Below are 19,798 nucleotides of genomic sequence, written 5' to 3' on the forward strand. Positions count from 1 at the left end.
GTAAAAAGGAAAAACTGATTTCATTTTGGGGTGATCCGGAAGAAATCCTGGATTCTGGATCGCTTTGAAATTTTAGTTAACATCTGTGGTAAATGGGGCCAAAATGTTAGTTTCTCAATATTCGGTTTATTATTGACAACCCCATGAAATTTCACTCAGGGTGGATGAATCTGGATCTTCTTCATAAAAGGCTGATCCGGACTGATCCAGAAGGACTGATTTTATCATCAATTATATAAAAATGGGGGTAGTCCTTGGCGAGGTCTGCGCTCTCTGAGTGCTTTTCTAGTTTTTGAAGGGGGTAGTTTGAAAACGCTACACCGGGTCACCGTGATTGGAGTGGACAGTACAACTCAAAGTCAACGCCATTTGTCCTTAAAGCAGCCTTAGATTTTTTTTTTTTTAAATGACCTACCTCCTTCCTCTATTATATACTGTTGAAAATACTTTTATAGATTCCTAGTTTATGTTAGTGTGCCTAAATCAAAATCTGGAGATCTGATGTAAATCTGACTGCCTGTTGTAATGAAATGCGTTGACCCAATAACGTGCACTCGTCAGTCAATGGGCTAATAATTATGTGTAACGGCCATCAAACAGGCGCACGCCCCAACGCTTTGGGGTTTAACTCATAAATCAAATTTAAACCCTTTAACAAAAAATGAACGCTCTGGAAAGCAGCCCTCAGCAGCATGAATCTGTCCAATCAGACCACTGTTTCCAGTCGCTCTCCTACTGTCCCAATCAGCCACTCGCTTAAATACAGTAGTTGTTGTTAGCTTCACCATCATGGTGAAACTCCACTCTTGGTCTCATGGTGGTGAAGCTTATGAATGTCAGAATGCATAAGGTAGAATAACTTTGGACCACTGCAAAAACATTTATAATAAACCTGCTATTTTTCTGTCCTGTTCTTAAGTTAAATCTGGTACATTACCTTAAATAACACACATATACTGATGCAAAAATATGATTCATTCAAATGGGCCTAGTGTTTGCTTTTATTTCAATGAAGGTTTCAGAAATCTCTTTTTTATCTCTTGATATTAGCCTTTCTATTTTCCCAAGTCACAACCTCCAGATTAATTGAAGATTAATTTGAACACATAATTGGTCATCACATTGCCCATGAGACTTAGCTAATTATAAATCCAATCAGAATGGACTGAAATGGTGGATTTTTTTTCTTCTAAAATATTAACAGATTTTTTTACTGGAGAGAGAATTCAAAAAACAGTTACAGTTTAAACAGTAAAAGATGCAAGATTTTATTGCAAGATTGAAGACACTTGGATGCCCCATTTGTGCACTAGAAAGATCTGAATTCAGAAACGGGCAGTCTTGAATTGATCTTTGGCAATCGCAATGGATAAAGCTTTTTGCCTGAATGCCACAAACTCGGAACTCAGAAAAGAAGAAGACTCAACAATGTAAGAACTGCGAATGTAGATACTCTGCGGCTTGTACGTTTGATCATGACAAGACCTTTCAGACTTCACCCACGAGGTAAAATCCAGCACATCTCAGCCACCTCTCTCAAACAAGATGACCTGAAGAAACAATAATGGGCTTGAAATAAGGAAAGGATTCAGATATTTAAAGTGTCCAATGCGTCACTAGATGAGTCAAAATTAAAAAGTCCAGAATGCATTAAGTCTATTTCAATTGAGGTGAAGAAGAAGAAATATTGTGCTTTTGGGGTAGATTATGGAAATGATAACACACATTGATCATTATTTGAAATTTTGTTCGTCAGAAAGCATAATATTGGTCTGTGAAATTTCATCTTAGCAAGCAGTAGACTTACATTTGCGTTTTTATTGTTGAAATATGGTTTTCAAACTCTACAAGACAACAGTTTTCTGAACACTCAAACCTTGAATCACGTTTAGACGAACCACGGGGACTTAGGCTGGCAGAGTAGGAACCACACACGGATTTTGTGACTCTTTGAGACGAACACACGGAGGACTGAGAGAGCATGGCAATGGTAGTAAACCAGTGGCAAGAGAACATCCAGGACCCCGCCGCGCAGCTGCAGATATGCGGCCCGGAGTCCGCGGGGGGCCCTGGGACGCCCAGCGGATCTACCCCAGGCACGGACGCTCTTTCCGGGGACAAAATCCCCAACGTGGACTGCATGGTGTGCGGTGACAAGTCCAGTGGGAAGCACTATGGGCAGTTCACGTGTGAGGGCTGTAAGAGCTTCTTCAAACGCTCCGTGCGGAGGAACCTGTCATACACGTGCCGCGGCAACCGGGACTGTCCTATTGACCAGCACCACCGGAACCAGTGCCAGTACTGCCGCCTCAAGAAGTGCATCAAAGTGGGAATGAGGAGAGAAGGTAAGAGCGCTCTTCTCGGACAACTTTGTGAACGCTCCGAAGGAAAAAGTTCCAGGTCCAAGAAACAGCGGTGTCTTCTACACCTTTAACCCACACCCGCTATGTGGAAAAAGTACACGAGCACCGTGTTATCTTTTACGCAGATGTTTACGCTTTTACACCGTCTCGAGCGGTACCGAGAGCCACAGAAGAGCGCTTCACCGAACATGTGGAGCCGCTCTTTGTCCTCGCGTCTCCACAGCTCGGCTACTTCATGTCCTGTCAGAGCGAACGCCCCCGAATCACACACTCACTGAGTTTTTGCCGCTTTAGACGTTTTATAACCAAATTAGCTAAACTAATTAAAATTATACATGTATTTTGTCATTAAAAATAAACATTATTTTATCCGTGACGCACAAGGACATATAAGTGTAACAGTACTGTTGAAAGTTCCATCTGAAAAAACAAACAAACAAACAAAAAACAAAACAAAAGGCAGGCTACATTAGGAGAAATAGTCCTGTGTATTTCTGAATGAATAAGTGAAGTTGGGTGCGTGTGTTCCGGTGAGAGGTCCCACAGAGCCGCGAGTGCGTCAGGGCGCGCACAGTGCATCTCAGGTCACGGATTAAAACGCATCAAATCCTCCCGGAGCTCAGTCTGTGAAATGATCTTTTACTAATGTGCGCCTTCTCCAGCGACAGTCTGCCCTGGCTCGGCTCGGGTCAGTTCACGCTACGGGCCTGACTCAGACCGACTGCGCGGGTCATACGCCAGTCACGCACAAGACTCGTGTTACATATATAAACTATTGTATCTTTTATTTATATAATATTCATTAAATGCTCTCTGAAAAGATTAAGGAAAATCAGGTGCCTGTCTGTAAAGCTGTTGGTGACGCGCTGTGTTCAGCGGATTGGAAACAAATCCAATCCGATGAACACAGTTAAAGCTTGTAATTGTGTTCAAGCTTGTGCTTTAACTGTCCAAAAATCTTACGGTTTCAATGTTATAATGTATCTCCCCTACAGCAGCGCAAGAGACTGAAACAATCTTTACTCCTCGTATGCTCCAATAAATTAGCCGATTATGTCTGTTTACAAGTGCAGATCACTCCGCGGTCAGCCCCTCCGCGCTGTCTGCACTCGCGCTCAACTCTGCAGCCTTTATTTTATTCTTACATATTTCCCTTTGCCTGGGAATGTGGAAAACATGGAGTGAGTTTCCATTGAGTTTATAAAAGATTATAGGCCGAACTAAAATGGGCTATCCTAGTCTACACACATTTAACATGTAAAAACATGTAAATTAATAATAGGCCACTGAATCACTTACAAAACATACCGGATGTTTGATATTCCCTACAAAATCCCCTTTGTATATGTTTTAGTATCTAATATAGCAACAAAAAGAAGCAAGAAATTTAAATTTGTTGTTTTCATGTTCCTTTTTTGAATGTTCCAAAAATGGTCGATTTGAGTCATTTTACACACATTTTTTTTATTAAATATGAAAATGTTACATGATAAAAAATGTGTATACATTTATTTCTTACTTTTTATGTGAGTAAACTACAAGTTTCAAAATAATCTCTCTAAATATAACATTTTTACCTCTCCCCTGTTTCCCTTCAAACATCCATAGACTTCAACTAAATGACCATGAGTAAAACGTAGAAACATTATTTTGATTATCATTAGCTGATTCAGGGCCAAGGAATGCATTTTTCTGTATATTTGTTTCTTCTTATTTTCAAATCAAAATGTACTGACAGATCGTTTTGAATACACAAAAAAGTATTCTAAAAATACTAAATGGCTTAATAATTACTCTGAACAATTAGTGACTCATGTTTTTTTTTTTAATAGTATGGATTTTTCTGGATTTCTATCTGTATAAACTGTACTCTGACCTGAGTTTAGTTTTTGTCTATTCTAATGTTTCACAGTTTCAAAAGCTCTTCATAAACACAAGTGCACATGAATGCCTCCTGACTCGTGAGTCGTGCTAAGGTCATGGTGAGGGTGAAGTGTTTTTCCCTACAGTCTGTGAAGATACAAATTCAAAGTAGAAAAACAAAATAAAACAAAACAAAACAAAAATATTTTGTACTTTTTGAGTGCCTGAGTTTTTTTGTTTTCCTACTCTTTATTTGAGACTGGTCCCTACACTGAAGAGCACCAAAAGGAGAATTCTGCACAATTTTTACATATCCAAGTAGCACTCCTGCCCCCAAAAGCTTTGCAAAGATACAAATTCATTTTACATATAAAATGAAGAAAATTACATGAACTTTTTTTTTTTTTAACATGTACTTTTCCTGAATAATGGTTTGGCTATATGAAAACTAGTGTAACATCACATAGATAGCTAGATAAATACTTTATTTATCCCAAAGGAAATACAATTTACAAAAAATACAAAATACAAAATAATAATACAAACAATACAAAATACAAAACAGCACATGTTAATATAACATGTTCATAAAAAAGAAGCTCTTATTGTGTGTTGAAAATCATTGTGGTACTTTTTACTTTGTCTCCTTACTCTTATAGGGATCTCAATATTATCTGGCTGACCAATAATTGTGATGAGCACTGAGGAATTAATAAAGTTCATTTAACCATTTAGGTTTAATATTCAGCAACGTATATATATATATATATATATATATATATATATATATATATATATATATATATATATATATATATATATATATATATATAGACATTTAATATTTGCAAAAATATCTCTTGGTAGATTCTTCCCAGCAGACTTTGGTTTGTATTTTTGGTTTGTATTTTACAGAGCTCATTCCATGGTTTGTTTTTACTTTATTTTATTTGAATCTGCCCTCTGTGCCAGGTCTTGTTTCATATTGGTGCCCACTGGAACTAAAGCAGAGCTCTTGATAAAGCATATTTGGTCATTTAGTTATTAATGTTTCTTGTCAGATTTAGCAGAGAAGCTGTGAATCTCTCTTTTACCTTTAACCAGGACAACAATGAATGTGTCCAGTTTACATTTGTTCTACATGTACATCCAAGAGCACATCGAGCTGCCTTATTCTAGACCATTTGCAGCTCCTTTGTGTTCGACACAGCAGCACATGACCAAATCTCAGAACAGTAATCTAACGTTTTATGACATCTGCAACCATGTTCAAAGATAACAAATGGGAACATCTTGTGACCATCTCCTGCCCATCCTATGCACTACGGGTAGTCATTTTGGTAGAAATGAAAGAAATGCTCTGCTTTGGTGTGACGTTCAGATATCCACATGAGGAGCCCACAGCATGCAACGCTTTGCTGTGATGATGTATGTTTAACACAGACATCAGCACACTTGTTTCTTTTATTATGTCTATTTAGATGAATATTGCGATTTAAAATGTCCAAATTATAACAATGATCCATGGGTGTCATAGATTATCACTGTATATCAGACACAAGCACAATAGATCTGCTTTAAACTCTTATTATAATTTTATCTATTAAAATGAGATAAGATGTCTATACAAATGTAACTGAAGAATTAAGAAGAATCAAATTAAGTAATCCAATTTATAGTCCAAAAAAGTGTGAATGAATGTGAAGGGTCCTGGTGTGAGTGGTTATGTATAAATTATAAAACATTATAAATAAACATTTCTAACCACAATAATCCAAACAGTAGAATTTAAAGTTGAAATGATTGTGCTCAAATCTCTGACACCCATGATCATCATGTTATAATTTGCACATTTTATATCACAATATTCATCTTCAACTTAATAAAAGAAACAAGTTTGCTTACTTCCATCTTTGAAAACCATGTGCAGTCAGCCTGTTCTGTGGATAGCTGAACATCACACAGTGGATTTTTTTTTTCATTCGTACCAAAATAGCGATGTGGTGCTGCTACGTATACTACCAATTTAAGAAGATAAAACTGAACCATGAAGTGTATACGTCCCAGTTGGTGTGTGGAGGTGAAAATGTGAGTTGATTGGCAAAATGTTGTCTTGAAAATAAGACTAAAGATAAGACTAAAGATTACTCATGCACAAATCACTCCAAATACAACTTCAGAAGGTCAGTGAGGGGGCAAATGATTATAGCATGGTTAAAAGCTCTGAAAAGTGTAGGTGTGCTTTAATAATCATGATTTTGTAAAATTGCTATTTTTAAGATTATTATGAAATAAGTTCACTCCTGATTTTTGTGCTTGGCAGAGTTGGCAAAGCAGGGTTATTGTGCAATTAAACTTTACTTAAAATGAACCTTAAAATCTCATTCTAATTTAAACTATTATAATTTGTTCACACGAGGCTTACGGCCCTCAACCATAGCCATAGTAGAAGAAACCAAGCTTAGAGGGACTTTACATAAAATGAATTTATAGCTTAGCTTAGTACGTTTTCACTAACAAATAGTTAATGTAGCTAACAAATAGTTAACACTTTAAATGATTATTTCTGTGAAGTTTATCATTTGACTTCTTGGTTGGCCATGGGCTGCAGAAGTAGCGTATTCGTACAGCTAATTCCATAATTGTTACCTGCAGCTGTTATGTTAACAAGGCCCTAAATGTGTCTGAATGGCTCAGTCGTTGCTAATAATTATGACGAGACAAATAAAAATGGATGACAAGTAAAAATGGATGACAATAGCTTTATTTATTTATTTATTTTTATTAAATTAATGTTTAATTTGTCAAAAAAAAAATAATATATATATATATATATATATATATACTGTATATGTATACTGTTTGAAACTTCCTGTATTTATTTCTGATGTTGTTGCCATGGAAACCATTGAGCGTAAAACCTGTGGTGCGTGGTGTGTTGCAGCGGTGCAGCGTGGCCGTACCTCCAGTTCCCAGAGCAGCCCGGGGCAGTATCTCTCCAGCAGCTCCGAGGCCTACGGCTCTCAGCCATACCTGTCCGGCTTTGTGTCCCTGCTGCTGCGCGCCGAGCCTTACCCCGCCTCCCGCTACCCCGCCCAGTGCATGCAGGGAAACAACCTGATGGGCATCGAGAACATCTGCGAGCTGGCCGCACGCCTCCTCTTCTCTGCCGTGGAGTGGGCCAAGAACATACCCTTTTTCCCAGACCTGCAACTCATGGATCAGGTCAGGATTGTGTCTGTGGCTCACAGGGTCATAGTGCTCTCAGCATTCAACACATCCACAACACACTTTTTCATTTATTTGTCATTATTTTTATGATTAGCTACATTGTAGATTCACACTGAAGCCATGAGATCTATGAATGACACCTGTGGAATGTAGCAAACAAAAAATACAGTCAAAATGACTCTAAACTTGATTTAGATTTTTGATATATTTGGAAATAAAATTAGCCAACTTTAGCTTTGAATCCTGGTTTGCACTTTTGCAAGGCACAGCTGTGAAGTGAAAACCGTTATTTCCATATTTCACCATGAAACTCACTGAGAAAAGGCTAAGATTTTACAGTGCTGTCAACAGAGTAAAGAGTGGATACTTGACATTTTTTGTTACATAATTCCATATATCTTGCTTCATGTATTTGATGTCTTCTATATGTATCTAAAATGTATAAAGTAGTAAACAAAAAGGTCATCTGAAATACAGTAATAGTTGAGATTACAATGATCACATTACAACTATGATGATTTTTGTAGTCTACCAGCCACGATTAGAGAACGAATGGTTGCAGCCCTGCACACTGGGCCCGTTATGTCAGGACACGAGGAGAGTGCAGGAAACATTACACTGCTTTAATCTACTCCAAACCCATGTATGTTTACAGTACATTTGTTAAAGTTACAGTGCATATGAAGGTTACACTTTGCTTCTCTAAAATATAGGTAACATCATAAGATTTAAGATTTTACCAAAAAAAAGAAAGAAAAAAAAGCCTAGGCTTTCCTAGTGTGTAATTTTGGTGAAAGGTATAATTTTACGTCCTGGTTGGACACAGGCAGCAGATATGGAGCAGAGGTAGTTTCATGTTACCTAGCAACCGTAATGTTAACAGTGACCAAAAATATTACAAATTACAATTACATATAGGCTATGACAAATAAAAATAAATGGCAAAACATTTATTAGCATTTTGGATAGAATTGATGACAGTTGATGACATAGGTAGAGGGATTCCATTTTAGAGCTCAAAGTTATTTCACAACTTTTTGTTTTTTACTTTTCACAAAACACCACTGAACTGATGTAAAAGTATAAATATTTAGCACAGGTACTACGCCATTAAACCAAGTCACAATTTGAAATTTGATTTTAATGGGTAAAAGGGTATGTTTAATGTTTAAAGGGTAGGCATAATAAGCTTAAGCTTCAGCCTGCACCTTTTCGGTCTGTGTATGTTAAATATCACTGTTTGTGAATTAATGTCAAAATATACCTGTGACCGAAATAAATAAATAAAAAATAAATAAATAAAAATCTGTCAGATCAAATGCACATTGTCTGCCACCTGCTCGTCTCCACAGAGAGGTTATTGTTTAGAAAGTTCCAGAATATTGTAATAAACTTTATTTATCATCATGGAGATGAAGAGGACCCACTAAGGCAGGTTACAGGTCAAGAGAAGAAGGGACACCCAAAATCACATAACAGTGCTGCAGTGTATGTAATAATAATCTAAAATGTAACACAGCTGAGGTTTCATCATGTAATAATGTGATAAGGAAAAGTTAGTACATTTTGAAAGAAGTTGTTAAAACAAGTGGCCAACACTTATTTACACCACAGAAGTGTATTCCTTTGTAATGGTGCCCACTAACACAGGGACTTAGATCTTAATCTTGTATAGTGAAGACATTAGATGGAGTTGTGTGCAAATGACCAGACCACAGTAATCTCATGACAGTAGGATGAAAAGAGCATGGAAACTATAGTAACTTCAAAATGTGAACCATAGCACAACACACCTATCACTCAAGCAAAAGATGAACTTTTCCTGCCACCTGTTTGAGATGTTACCACTTTGCCTGGAATGTTCCACAGCATTGCTTTAAACTGAGGGAACAATAGATGGAAATAAGAGTCTGGTATAATCTGGCAGAGGTGGGATCAAGGCGTTGTTTTACAAGTCTCAAGTAAGTCTCAAGTTTTTGACCTCAAGTCTGAGTCAAGTCCCAAGTCAAATATGTCTATAATACAAATACGTTCAAGTCAAGTCCAAGTCATCTGTTTTGAGCTTCGAGGCATATCAAGACTTTAGATTTTTTCAATTTATATGACTTTTAAGCTGCATTGTATTTAAAAAGTCATGGTATATTTATATATGAATATTTATATAAGAGTTGTAGAGATTTTCCCTTTTTAAATGTCTTGACAAGATCTTAGTGTGAATCATTACAGTCAGAATAGAAAGAATTCAGATTTAAAAATCCAGATATTTTGTCATGTGGTCTGCACTGAAATGGAAGGATCATGTTCTATGTAGTAATATTATTTATTAATATTATATATTAATAATACTGTATTGTATTGTAGCTTACTACATCCAAAGTAACAAATAGAGAAGTGGAAGGGACATGGTCCAGTTTGTTCCTGTAAAATTCAGCACGGCATATTTCAACTGTAAAGCGAAAAATATTTTCGAGTCGAGTCCCAAGTCCATTTTATCAAGTCAAGTCTCAAGCCCTAAAAATAATGACTCAGGTCTGACTTGAGTCTGTGTCATGACTTGCAAGTCCCCACCTCTGTAATCTGGCATATTTACACTGTAATTGTCTGTATTAGATAAAAGAAACAAACAAGGTACTTTTAAGCAATAAAAACACCAGTGTCATGAATGTACTGTAAAAGATTTCAGGCAGAATAATAACATCTCTGTGCAGATGAGCAGGTGTTGCAGAAAAGTTATCAAGTGTTTCTTTAATGAAATTGTATTCTGCAAAATCTACTTTTTGAGTTGACATGTTATGATGTTGTTCCCTAATCAAAAACCTGCTTGAGGATTTAGATTTCCATCAATGCATGTTTGAGTAATGTAGCAATCTCTCCTTGGCCCTATTTGAACCATCCTTACATGACTTTACCCACAAGCCCACAACACCCATGTTCCCAAGCAACACATTTTCATATAAGATGTAAACATTAGATTAAAACTATGACAGATGTTAATACATTGTTTTTAGCGAACATAGCATTTTCAAAACAAGGTACACTAAACAAAGTACACCATTTTACAAAGGTCACAGGTGTTTTGTGTTGTAATACCTCATCTTATACTGGCCACCATTTAACTTTGACTTAGCTTTGAGTTATACATTTAAAGCAGTTCTGTATATCTGTAAACAAGTGAAATCTAATACTCTCACTACTCAGCTGAATAAATCAAGATGAGGAGTTAATCCAAGTGTTGATAGTGGGACTGAGTATGTTACTTGTACTTATGGTTACTGGTGTGTAGGTGGCGCTGCTGCGGATGTCCTGGAGTGAGCTGTTTGTCCTGAATGCGGCTCAGTGCTCCATGCCCCTGCACGTGGCCCCTCTCTTGGCCGCAGCCGGGCTGCACGCTTCCCCCATGTCTGCGGAGCGCGTGGTGGCCTTCATGGACCACATCCGGGTTTTCCAGGAGCAGGTGGAGAAGCTCAAGGTTCTCCAGGTTGACACGGCTGAGTACTCCTGCCTCAAGTCCATTGTGCTCTTCACCTCAGGTCAGACCACCACACACTCACGCAGATGAGCAACTTAAAAGGACTCTACAGTCTGTGTTCCCATGTATTTGAGTAAAATGTTTCTTGTCCCAGTACATATACAGTCATGGACAAAATAGTTGGTACCCCTCTGGCAATGAAAGAAAAATCAGCACTAATCACTGAAATAACTTGAAACTGAGAAAAGCAATAATAAATAAAAAATTACTGAAAATTGTCCAACAAAAATCAAACGTTGTTTTTCACCTGTTGTTAAACTGAATTATTAGAAAAAACTAAATAATGAAACTGGCCTGGACAAAAATGATGTTACCCTTAACATAATATTTTGTTGCAAACCTTTTAAGGCAAACTCTGCAAACAAACGATTTCTGTAACTGTCAGTGAGACTTCTGCTCTGGTCAACAGGTATTTTGACCCATTTCTCATGAGCAAACTGTTCTAGTTGTCTCAGGTTTGAAGGATCCTTCTCCAGATGCATGTTTCAGCTCATTTCACAGATGCTCAGTAGAATTGAGATCTGGGCTCACAGAAGAACACTCCAGAACAGTCCAGTGTTCTGTTCTTAGTCATTCTTGTGTGTCTTTATCTGTGTGTTTTGGGTCATTGTCCGGTTGGAAGACTCATGACCTACGACTGAGACCGAGCTTTCTGACACTAGGCAACACATTTTGTTCCAAAATACATTGATAGTTTTGAGATTTCGTTGTACCTTGCACAGATTCAAGACACTCTGTGCCAGATGCAGCAAAACAGCCCCAGAACAAAACCAAGCCTCCTCCATGTTTCCCAGTAGGAACAGTGTTCTTTTCTTGGTCTGCTTCATTACTGCATCTGTGAACATAGAGCTGATGTGTCTTGCCAAAGAACTCCAGTTTTGTCTCATCTGTCCAAAGAACATTCTCCCAGAAGCTTTGTGACTTGTCAATCTGCACTGTGACAAATTCTAGTCTCACTTTTTTATGATTTTCTCTCAGCAGTGGTGTCCTCACATGAAGTCCACTTTGGCTCAAACACTGATGGATGGTGTGATCTGACACTGATGTACTTTGCCCGTGAAAATTTTTTATGTTTCTTTTATTACCAGAGGGGTACCAATAATTTTGTCCACGTCTATAATATACACTACCAGCCAAAGTTTTAGGACACACATTCTCGTTTAATGTTTTTCTTTCTCTATGTTTACTACTTTATACATTTTAGACAGATGACATCAAATACTTGAAGCGGCTTCTTGATGGTTTTGACCTCACATGTACACATTGTCAGGGTCCGTAGCAATAGTGCAAACCAGGGTGCAAAGCAAAGGTTAGCTATTAAAAAAAAAAAAAAAGAAGAAGAAGCTAAAACAAGTTTGAAGTTATTTAGAGTTTATTTTGTGTTTACTACATTCTGTATGTGTGATTTACTGAGTCCTAATACAGATATATTCTATTGATACCATAGACTGGATATATAAATGGACATAGCTAACACGCTAACCGCTGCGTTCCAAAACATGGAGGCTCCTCCGGCTCCTACTGCCTCTGGCTCCCATTGAGTTACATTTGAATGTTATCGCCTCTCTCTCTGTAACTGCTGCAGTGAGCCTCGTCATCCATCCATTTTCTTCCTCTTTATCCGGTGCTGGGTCACAGGAGCAGCAGTCCCTCCAGCGTGCCCTGGCTCTTCTCTGGGGCCTCCTCTGAGTGGAACATGCCTGGAACACCTCCCCAGGGAGGCGTCCAGGAGGCATCCGGAACAGATGCCCAAGCCACGTCAGCTGCTCCTCTCAACTTGGAGGAGCAGCAGTTCTACTCCAAGTTCCTCCCGTGTGACTGAGCTCCTCACACTGTCTCTAAGGGAGCGCCCAGCCACCCTGCAGAGGAAACTCATTTCAACGCTTGTGCCTGCGATCCTGTTCTTTCGGTCATTGCACTAAGCTCATGACCATAGGTCAGGGGTCTCCAACTTGTTGCTCTTGAGCTGCCAGTAGCTCTTCACCTCCTAGCTCACCAAGGGATTTCTGAATTACACATATTACGTTGAATAACTTTGATAGATTAAATACCTGTTTCCTTTTTAAATGTATACTTTTGATAAATAATTTTGTGCAGTGATAACTGGAAATGGGTTTTTATGTTTTATAGACATCGAACTATTTACAAAATTTCTGGCGGCCGCTAAAATGAGTAGCTCTCTGGCATTTTTGTTTTACAGAAAGTAGTTCACAGGAGGAAAAAGGTTGGAGACCCCTGCCATAGGTGAAGGGAGGAACGTAGATTGACGGTAAATCAAGACCTTTGCCTTTTGATTCAGGTCCCTCTTCACCACAATGGTCTGATACAGTCCCTATCTGAGCCTGGTTATTTTGGCCTTAAAATGTTCGTGTAAACCCACTGTGCATGATGCGCTGTTTTGTCCGTCAAAAAAAATCATATTCCTAATATGGAACCTGGTTCCAAATTCGCCACTGTAATGGTGAGCATCTCGAGATTCATTTGAGCAGTGCTGAGTGCTGTGGGTGACGTCACTCTCCATTAATCCACATCTTTAGACAGTCTGTGGGTGATACTTTGCAGTGACACTGGGGTCACACTGGGAGTGGAATGCTGTGGATGCAAACAGCCTGAAAAGGTCTGAGAAGAAAATATACATTGATTTAAAAGGCACATTTTCAGGAGCTTGTGATCAATATGAGCATTCGTGGTCCTGTTTAGGAATTAGATTTTCAACAAAAAGGTGAAAATGGCTAACTGAAAAAACTGCTGGCTAATGCTAGCTAGCTTGTATTTTTATTGAAGAGCTCCTTGTTTAACAGCACAAATCATTTCACATGTTGTTGTTACAGCTAAAATATAACTTTCTGGTCAGATTGTGTTAAAACAAAGCTCAGATTAAAGTCTAACCTGAGTAACATAGTTTCATACAAAGCGGTGCCTTCAGTTGTATTATCTCGGAGAACGCTGAAAAAGCAAAAAGTATGAATATCGTCATAACAATAAAAGGTCTCACGGTGACATAAATATTTAATGTGTTTAATGTGTGCAATTCATACTCAAAAGAAGTGTAATACCCCCTCTTTAATGTGATACTGAGGAACATAGCCATAGCAGTAACATCTCCATGGAAACCATCTTGAGTTCAGTTATGACCCAGTTCATCATGACCATATGTTTGAGTCGGATAAATGACACCAGGGTTAAGACATCCAAGCTGAACTCTTCTTGTTTTAAGGAGCGTTTACAGTAAACAGAGATGCAGCGGCTCAAATACAGTCAGCCTGGAGGATTAACAGCAGCTTTTCTGGTCCTGGGGCACATCACTTTAACCTGAGCCAGTGCAGGACAGCGCTAACAGGTTTACACAGGTCAGACAGGGCAGGTCCAGCGCTACAGCTAACCAGCTTGGCCTCAATCAACATAAACAATTATGACCTCCTCACCCCACAGTCACCACCGGGTTCACGTTTGTTTCTGCATGTTTAGATTGTATTCTTTGTGTTTTACCTCTTTATAATTAATTTGAGCAATCACAATTTAATGATTATTAATGTGTGACCAATTACACGGCCCTAACATAGCCCTAAACTAGTTTCAATATTATTGTTTATCGTCTATATTTTCATTAGTAATATATGCTTTTTTGGGCCAGGCCCTGCCCTCACTGCAGTCTGCCCCTCTGCCCCTCTTCCCCTCTGCCCCTGTGTCCTCACTGCAGCATGCCCCTCTGCCCCTCTGCCCCTCTGTCCTCACTGCAGCATGCCCCTCTGCCCCTCTGTCCTCACTGCAGCATGCCCCTCTGCCCCTCTGTCCTCACTGCAGCATGCCCCTCTGCCCCTCTGCCCCTCTGCCCTCACTGCAGCATGCCCCTCTGCCCCTCACTTGAGCCTGCTGCTCTGCATTATGCATGGGACAGGGAGCAGAATCAGGGTTTCACACTGGTAGTTCTGACCTGCATAACCCTGAGTGCCCAGGGCAGATTTGGCACTTCACACTCAAACACACAGGCCCCAGTGGCACAGTGGTTAAAGGGACTGTTCATTTCATGAACTACCAACTACCTCTGACCAATGCACACTGCCATTGTGTCCTTGGGCAAAAAAATGCACACAGTCAATGGTCAGAATGTGTTTTCTTCTCCAGGCCGGCCGGGTGGTGTAATATAATGCCTTTCTGTTCTGGATGCATCTGTGTCTGTACCCTGGTGGGCTCACACAGTATGTGCACACAGCACAAAGTACCTTTGTTTTTGGGGGAAATATGCCCAAGTTTCTTTATATAGATCACACCATGTACATTGTATTTTTCAGGTGGTAAAGTCTTTAGGAAAACCTAAAGGTGAAAGCATAAATCATAGCAGAATTTTGAATAAAGATTTCTGTAGTCCATGTCCTTGTGTCTTTTCTCCTGTTACATTTCTATGAGCTTTGTGTACATGTGATAAACATGTGGAGTCCTGATCTTCTGCCCTTTGCCATGTGTGCAGATGCCATGGGGCTGTCGGACGTGGCTCATGTGGAGAGCATTCAGGAGAAGTCCCAGTGTGCTCTGGAGGAGTATGTGAGGAATCAGTACCCCAACCAGCCCAACCGCTTTGGCCGGCTGCTGCTGCGGCTGCCTTCTCTGCGCATCGTGTCCTCACCAGTCATCGAGCAGCTCTTTTTTGTGCGCCTGGTGGGAAAGACCCCCATAGAGACCCTACTCAGGGACATGCTGCTGTCCGGCTCCAGCTATAACTGGCCCTACATGCCCCCGGTGCAGAGAGAGCGGCCTCTCTCCCTACACTACAATGAGAACGGCCCCTGAGAAGGCTCCTGGGCCCCCCTTCACTGTCGTCCTGCAGTCCACTCACACAATAGGACTCCTCCAGAACACGCCCATCTCACCTCCAGGGCAGGAGCCGGACCCTCTGCAGGGACAGAGGCACGGTCCCCTGGGGTCAAAGCTGTCAGGCCCCTAGACTGAAGCCTGCTGTGTGGGGGCCAGTGTGGACTCAGCACTGGAGCTGAGCCAACAGCACAGGGCAGCACTCACACCAGAAGCCTTTAAAGAGTCAGATGCCCTCTGGACCTTTTTGTGTTAGCACTGAGGCTGGAACTGTAAGAGCCTGTGGCGGGACTCAGGAGCCCAGGGTCTTTGTGTGGTTTACACACTACAGTGCTCCTAGAATCCACTAGTACCCACTCAGCCTTACTGTGCCAACCAGGTCTAAGTAAACCATATTCAGACTAAAACAGTAACCACTCTCGTAGACAACCAGTCAAAAGTTTGGACACAATTTTTCTTGTTCTTCTGTTTTTTTCTTTGTTTACATGATTATTTACACTGTAGATCATCACTGAAGGCATTAAAACCATGAGTGTGCAAGTACTGAGTGGAGCAAACAAACAAAAAAAGACTAAAACTGACATGGCCCAGCTGTGAAATGGAGACGTCATAAAGCTCACTGCAGAAAGCCAAGGGCTTGCAGTGCTGTCGACAAAACAAAAGGTGGATACTTTGAAGTTTTGAATATAAAATGTAAAAAAAAAAGTAACTTTTTTTTCTCTACTGCATAATTCCATATATTTGATGTCTTTTGTGTGTATATAAGATGTATAAAGTAGTAAATATATATATATATATATATATATATATATATATATATATATATATATATATATAGATATATAGATATATAGATATATATATAGATATACATATATTTATCTATCTATATATATAGATATATATAAAAAACATTGAATGAGAGGACGTGTCCGAACTTTTGACTAGTCATGTAAGTTTAATCATGTTGTTAAAGGTTATTTTCATACAGTTTACATCTAGCATTAAGCAGCTGTTCATTAGTCTCATACGAGTGCTGGGAAGGTACTAGAGAAGCACATGCGTCTCCAGTGTCTGTAGGACTGTCCATCATGTCCCTCTGTACCTTACGTCCTCCGTGTAGCTCATGTCCCTTCTCTCCCACCTTCCCACCTGTCTTTTCTATTCTTCCTGTCCTGTCCTTCTGTCCCCTCTGTCCGTCCTGTCCCCTATGTCCCCTATTTCCCCTCCCTCCTCTGTGTATAAATCTGAATGAGTGAGCAGGCTCCATGGGTTCTGCTGCCGTGCCAAAGATCACAGTGATGTAAAACTGTTTCTGTGAATGTGTCTTATGATTGTGTGTGTGGGTCTGTCCACAGCTTTTGTCACTGCCTCACTGAACCTCACATTCAGATTGTCCTTGTGCTAGTCCAGGGTACTCCTCAGGTAGTCCCAGGTAGTCCTGGGGTAGTCCAGGGTAGTCCTGTGGTGGATTTGGATAGTCCAGAGTAATTCAGTGTAGTCCGGTATGGACCTGGGGTAGTCCAGAGTAGTTCATGGTAGACCGGGGTGGACCTGGGGTAGTCCAGAGTAATTCAGTGTAGACCGGTATGGACCTGGGGTAGTCCAGAGTAGTTCATGGTAGACCGGGGTGGACCTGGGGTAGTCCAGAGTAATTCAGTGTAGACCGGTATGGACCTGGGGTAGTCCAGAGTAGTTCAGGGTAGTCTGGGATGGACCTGGGTGGTCCTTGATAGAGCTGAACATGCCTTAGAATGAAGACAATGTGTCAGTAAGTGTTTGATGACTGTGCCATAATGTGTCCCTGTTAGAACAGGAGTGGGAGGCTGTGCTGTAGCTGTAGATCAGAGCCTCTCATCTGTTCAAGGAGCAGGCCTCTGTGCTCCATGTCAGTATTATTGTACAGTATTATTGTAGGCCAACCAGGACTTCTATTTTTGTTTGGATTCTACTTTATTTTAAATAAAATTTACAGTTGTTATTCATCTTGTTTCTTTTATTTATTTTATTATTATTAGTGAGCAGAGACAACATGTGAGGCCCTTCAAACCAGAGATTTACAGCCAGACTTCAGACTTCTATAAAATCATGCATAATGGTTCTGTTCTGTTCCCAGTGTGTGTGAGTGTGTGTGTGTAAATGGGTGAGTGGTTCCTTTATGTAAAGTGCTTTGAGTGACTTGGAGGTGGAAAAGCACTGGTCTTTAAAATGTGTATTCTAAATAGGTATAAAGGTTATGCCGATAACATCATAACATACATAACATACATGTTTTTAGGATGAGTTATTTATGTGTCAATGTGAGGAATGACATTTTGTCCTAAAATGTGATAGAGCTGCTACATTTTAATGACAAATACAAAAGTCTACAACTCTTTGTTTGACCTTGATGTCTAAAACAAGAAAATTAAGTGAACAGTAGAAAACCAGAGAAGAGTTCAAGCACAGGGACACTGCAGACTACAGATGACAGATTGGCATCAGACACAGTTGAACTGAACCTTTCCTTCCTCAAAGGTAAACAGTACCCTTTGCCCCCAGTCCAACGGCCCTGTTTCTCGTCATGTTTAGAAGATTAATTGTTGTGTGGCTTTGCACAGCCACAGCAAAAAGTGAGACTCTGACTGATTAGAAAAGCATTATATAAATAAAATGTATTATTAGAAATAGATTTAGACAAACTTTATTGATCCAAAATAGATATTATTTAGACAAAGCTCACAGCATATTATAAGGCAAGGCAAGTTTATTAGTATAGCACAATTCGAACAGAAAGTAATTCAATGTGCTTTACAAAATACAAAAGACATTCAAATCACAATACAAACAAATCAAAACATAAATCAAATCATAACCCAAATTATAAAATTAAAAAGAAAGAGTGAGATTAAACGAGAGAGAAGAGTGCGGAGTGAAAATCTTTCAGTCATACAGTATGCAGCTAAACAAAACTGTTATGAGCCTGGAATTAACCAGCATCAAACTAAAGGTCTGTCTCACATCTTCTGGAAGACAAACAAAGCTGCTTTAAAGTCTTTGAGCCACAGGGGGCAGTGCAGAGACCTGAGCATAGGACGCATGTGCTCGGACTTCCTGGTTCGAGTCAGGATCTGAGCTGCAGCGTTCTGGATGTTCTGCAGCGTCTCACAGCTCGTTTGGAGAGGCCAGTGAGAGGCCGTTACAATAGTCTTCCTTTGCTCTGTTTTTAGATGGTAAAAGGCTGCAGATGTTACTGATTTGATGTGGCTGTTAAAGTTCAAGTCTGAGTTCATTATTACACCAAGATTTCCTGCCTGATTTGAAGGTTTTAGAGAGAGACTGAAGGTGACTGCTGACACTGTCTCAAACACTACGACTTGTGTCTTGTCTGAGTTTAGCCGGAGAAAGTTGTTTTGCATCCACACATTGATCTGTAGGACACAGTGGCAGAGTGAGTCCACTGGTCCATAGTCTCCTGCTGCAGTGAGACATAGACATAGGGGCAGCATGTAGAGATTGAACAAAAGGGGGCCCAAGATTGACCCCTGGGGCACCCCACAGGTCAGGGACATGTGATCTGAGACACAGTTTCCAATTTCAACAAAGTACTTCCTGTTTTCTAGATAGGACTTGAACCAGTTTAGTGCAGTACCTCAGATCCCATCCCATCCCTCCCAGTCCTCTAGTCTCTGTAAGAGGATCCCATGATCAACAGTGTCAAAAGCAGCACTCAGATCTAACAGGATCAACACTGAGACTTTGCCTGCATCAGTGTTCAGGCCGATGTCATTTGTCACCTTGATAAGAGCAGTCTCAGTGCTGTGGTGGCTCTAAAACCTGACTGGAAAAATCTGCAGATTTGAGCTTGGTTGGAAATTGTTCAGTACCGTGGCTCTTCTTTAGGAGAGTCTTAATGAGCGCAGTTTTCAAAGCTCTTGGGAATGTTCCAGATTGAAGTGACATGTTAACTATATGAAGTGGGTGAGTAGTGAAGGCAAACTGTTGAGGATGGACTTTACAAATC

The 19,798-nt window shown here is 39.9% G+C and overlaps 1 protein-coding gene across 1 annotated transcript; it reads left to right on the top strand.

Annotated features, from left to right (window-relative positions):
- Positions 1-1,981: 1,981 nt before the first annotated feature.
- On the top strand, positions 1,982-16,464 carry nr2f5 (nuclear receptor subfamily 2, group F, member 5). The gene is made up of 4 exons (XM_020935579.2): positions 1,982-2,345; positions 7,171-7,451; positions 10,741-10,987; positions 15,455-16,464. The coding sequence occupies exons 1-4, from the start codon at positions 1,982-1,984 to the stop codon at positions 15,772-15,774; spliced, it is 1,212 nt and encodes a 403-aa protein (XP_020791238.1). The 3' UTR covers positions 15,775-16,464.
- Positions 16,465-19,798: the final 3,334 nt, after the last annotated feature.

This window comes from Boleophthalmus pectinirostris, unplaced genomic scaffold (genome assembly GCF_026225935.1).
Source record: "Boleophthalmus pectinirostris isolate CB_2022bp ecotype Guang Dong unplaced genomic scaffold, ASM2622593v1 HiC_scaffold_6, whole genome shotgun sequence".
NCBI classification, from domain to species: domain Eukaryota; kingdom Metazoa; phylum Chordata; class Actinopteri; order Gobiiformes; family Gobiidae; genus Boleophthalmus; species Boleophthalmus pectinirostris.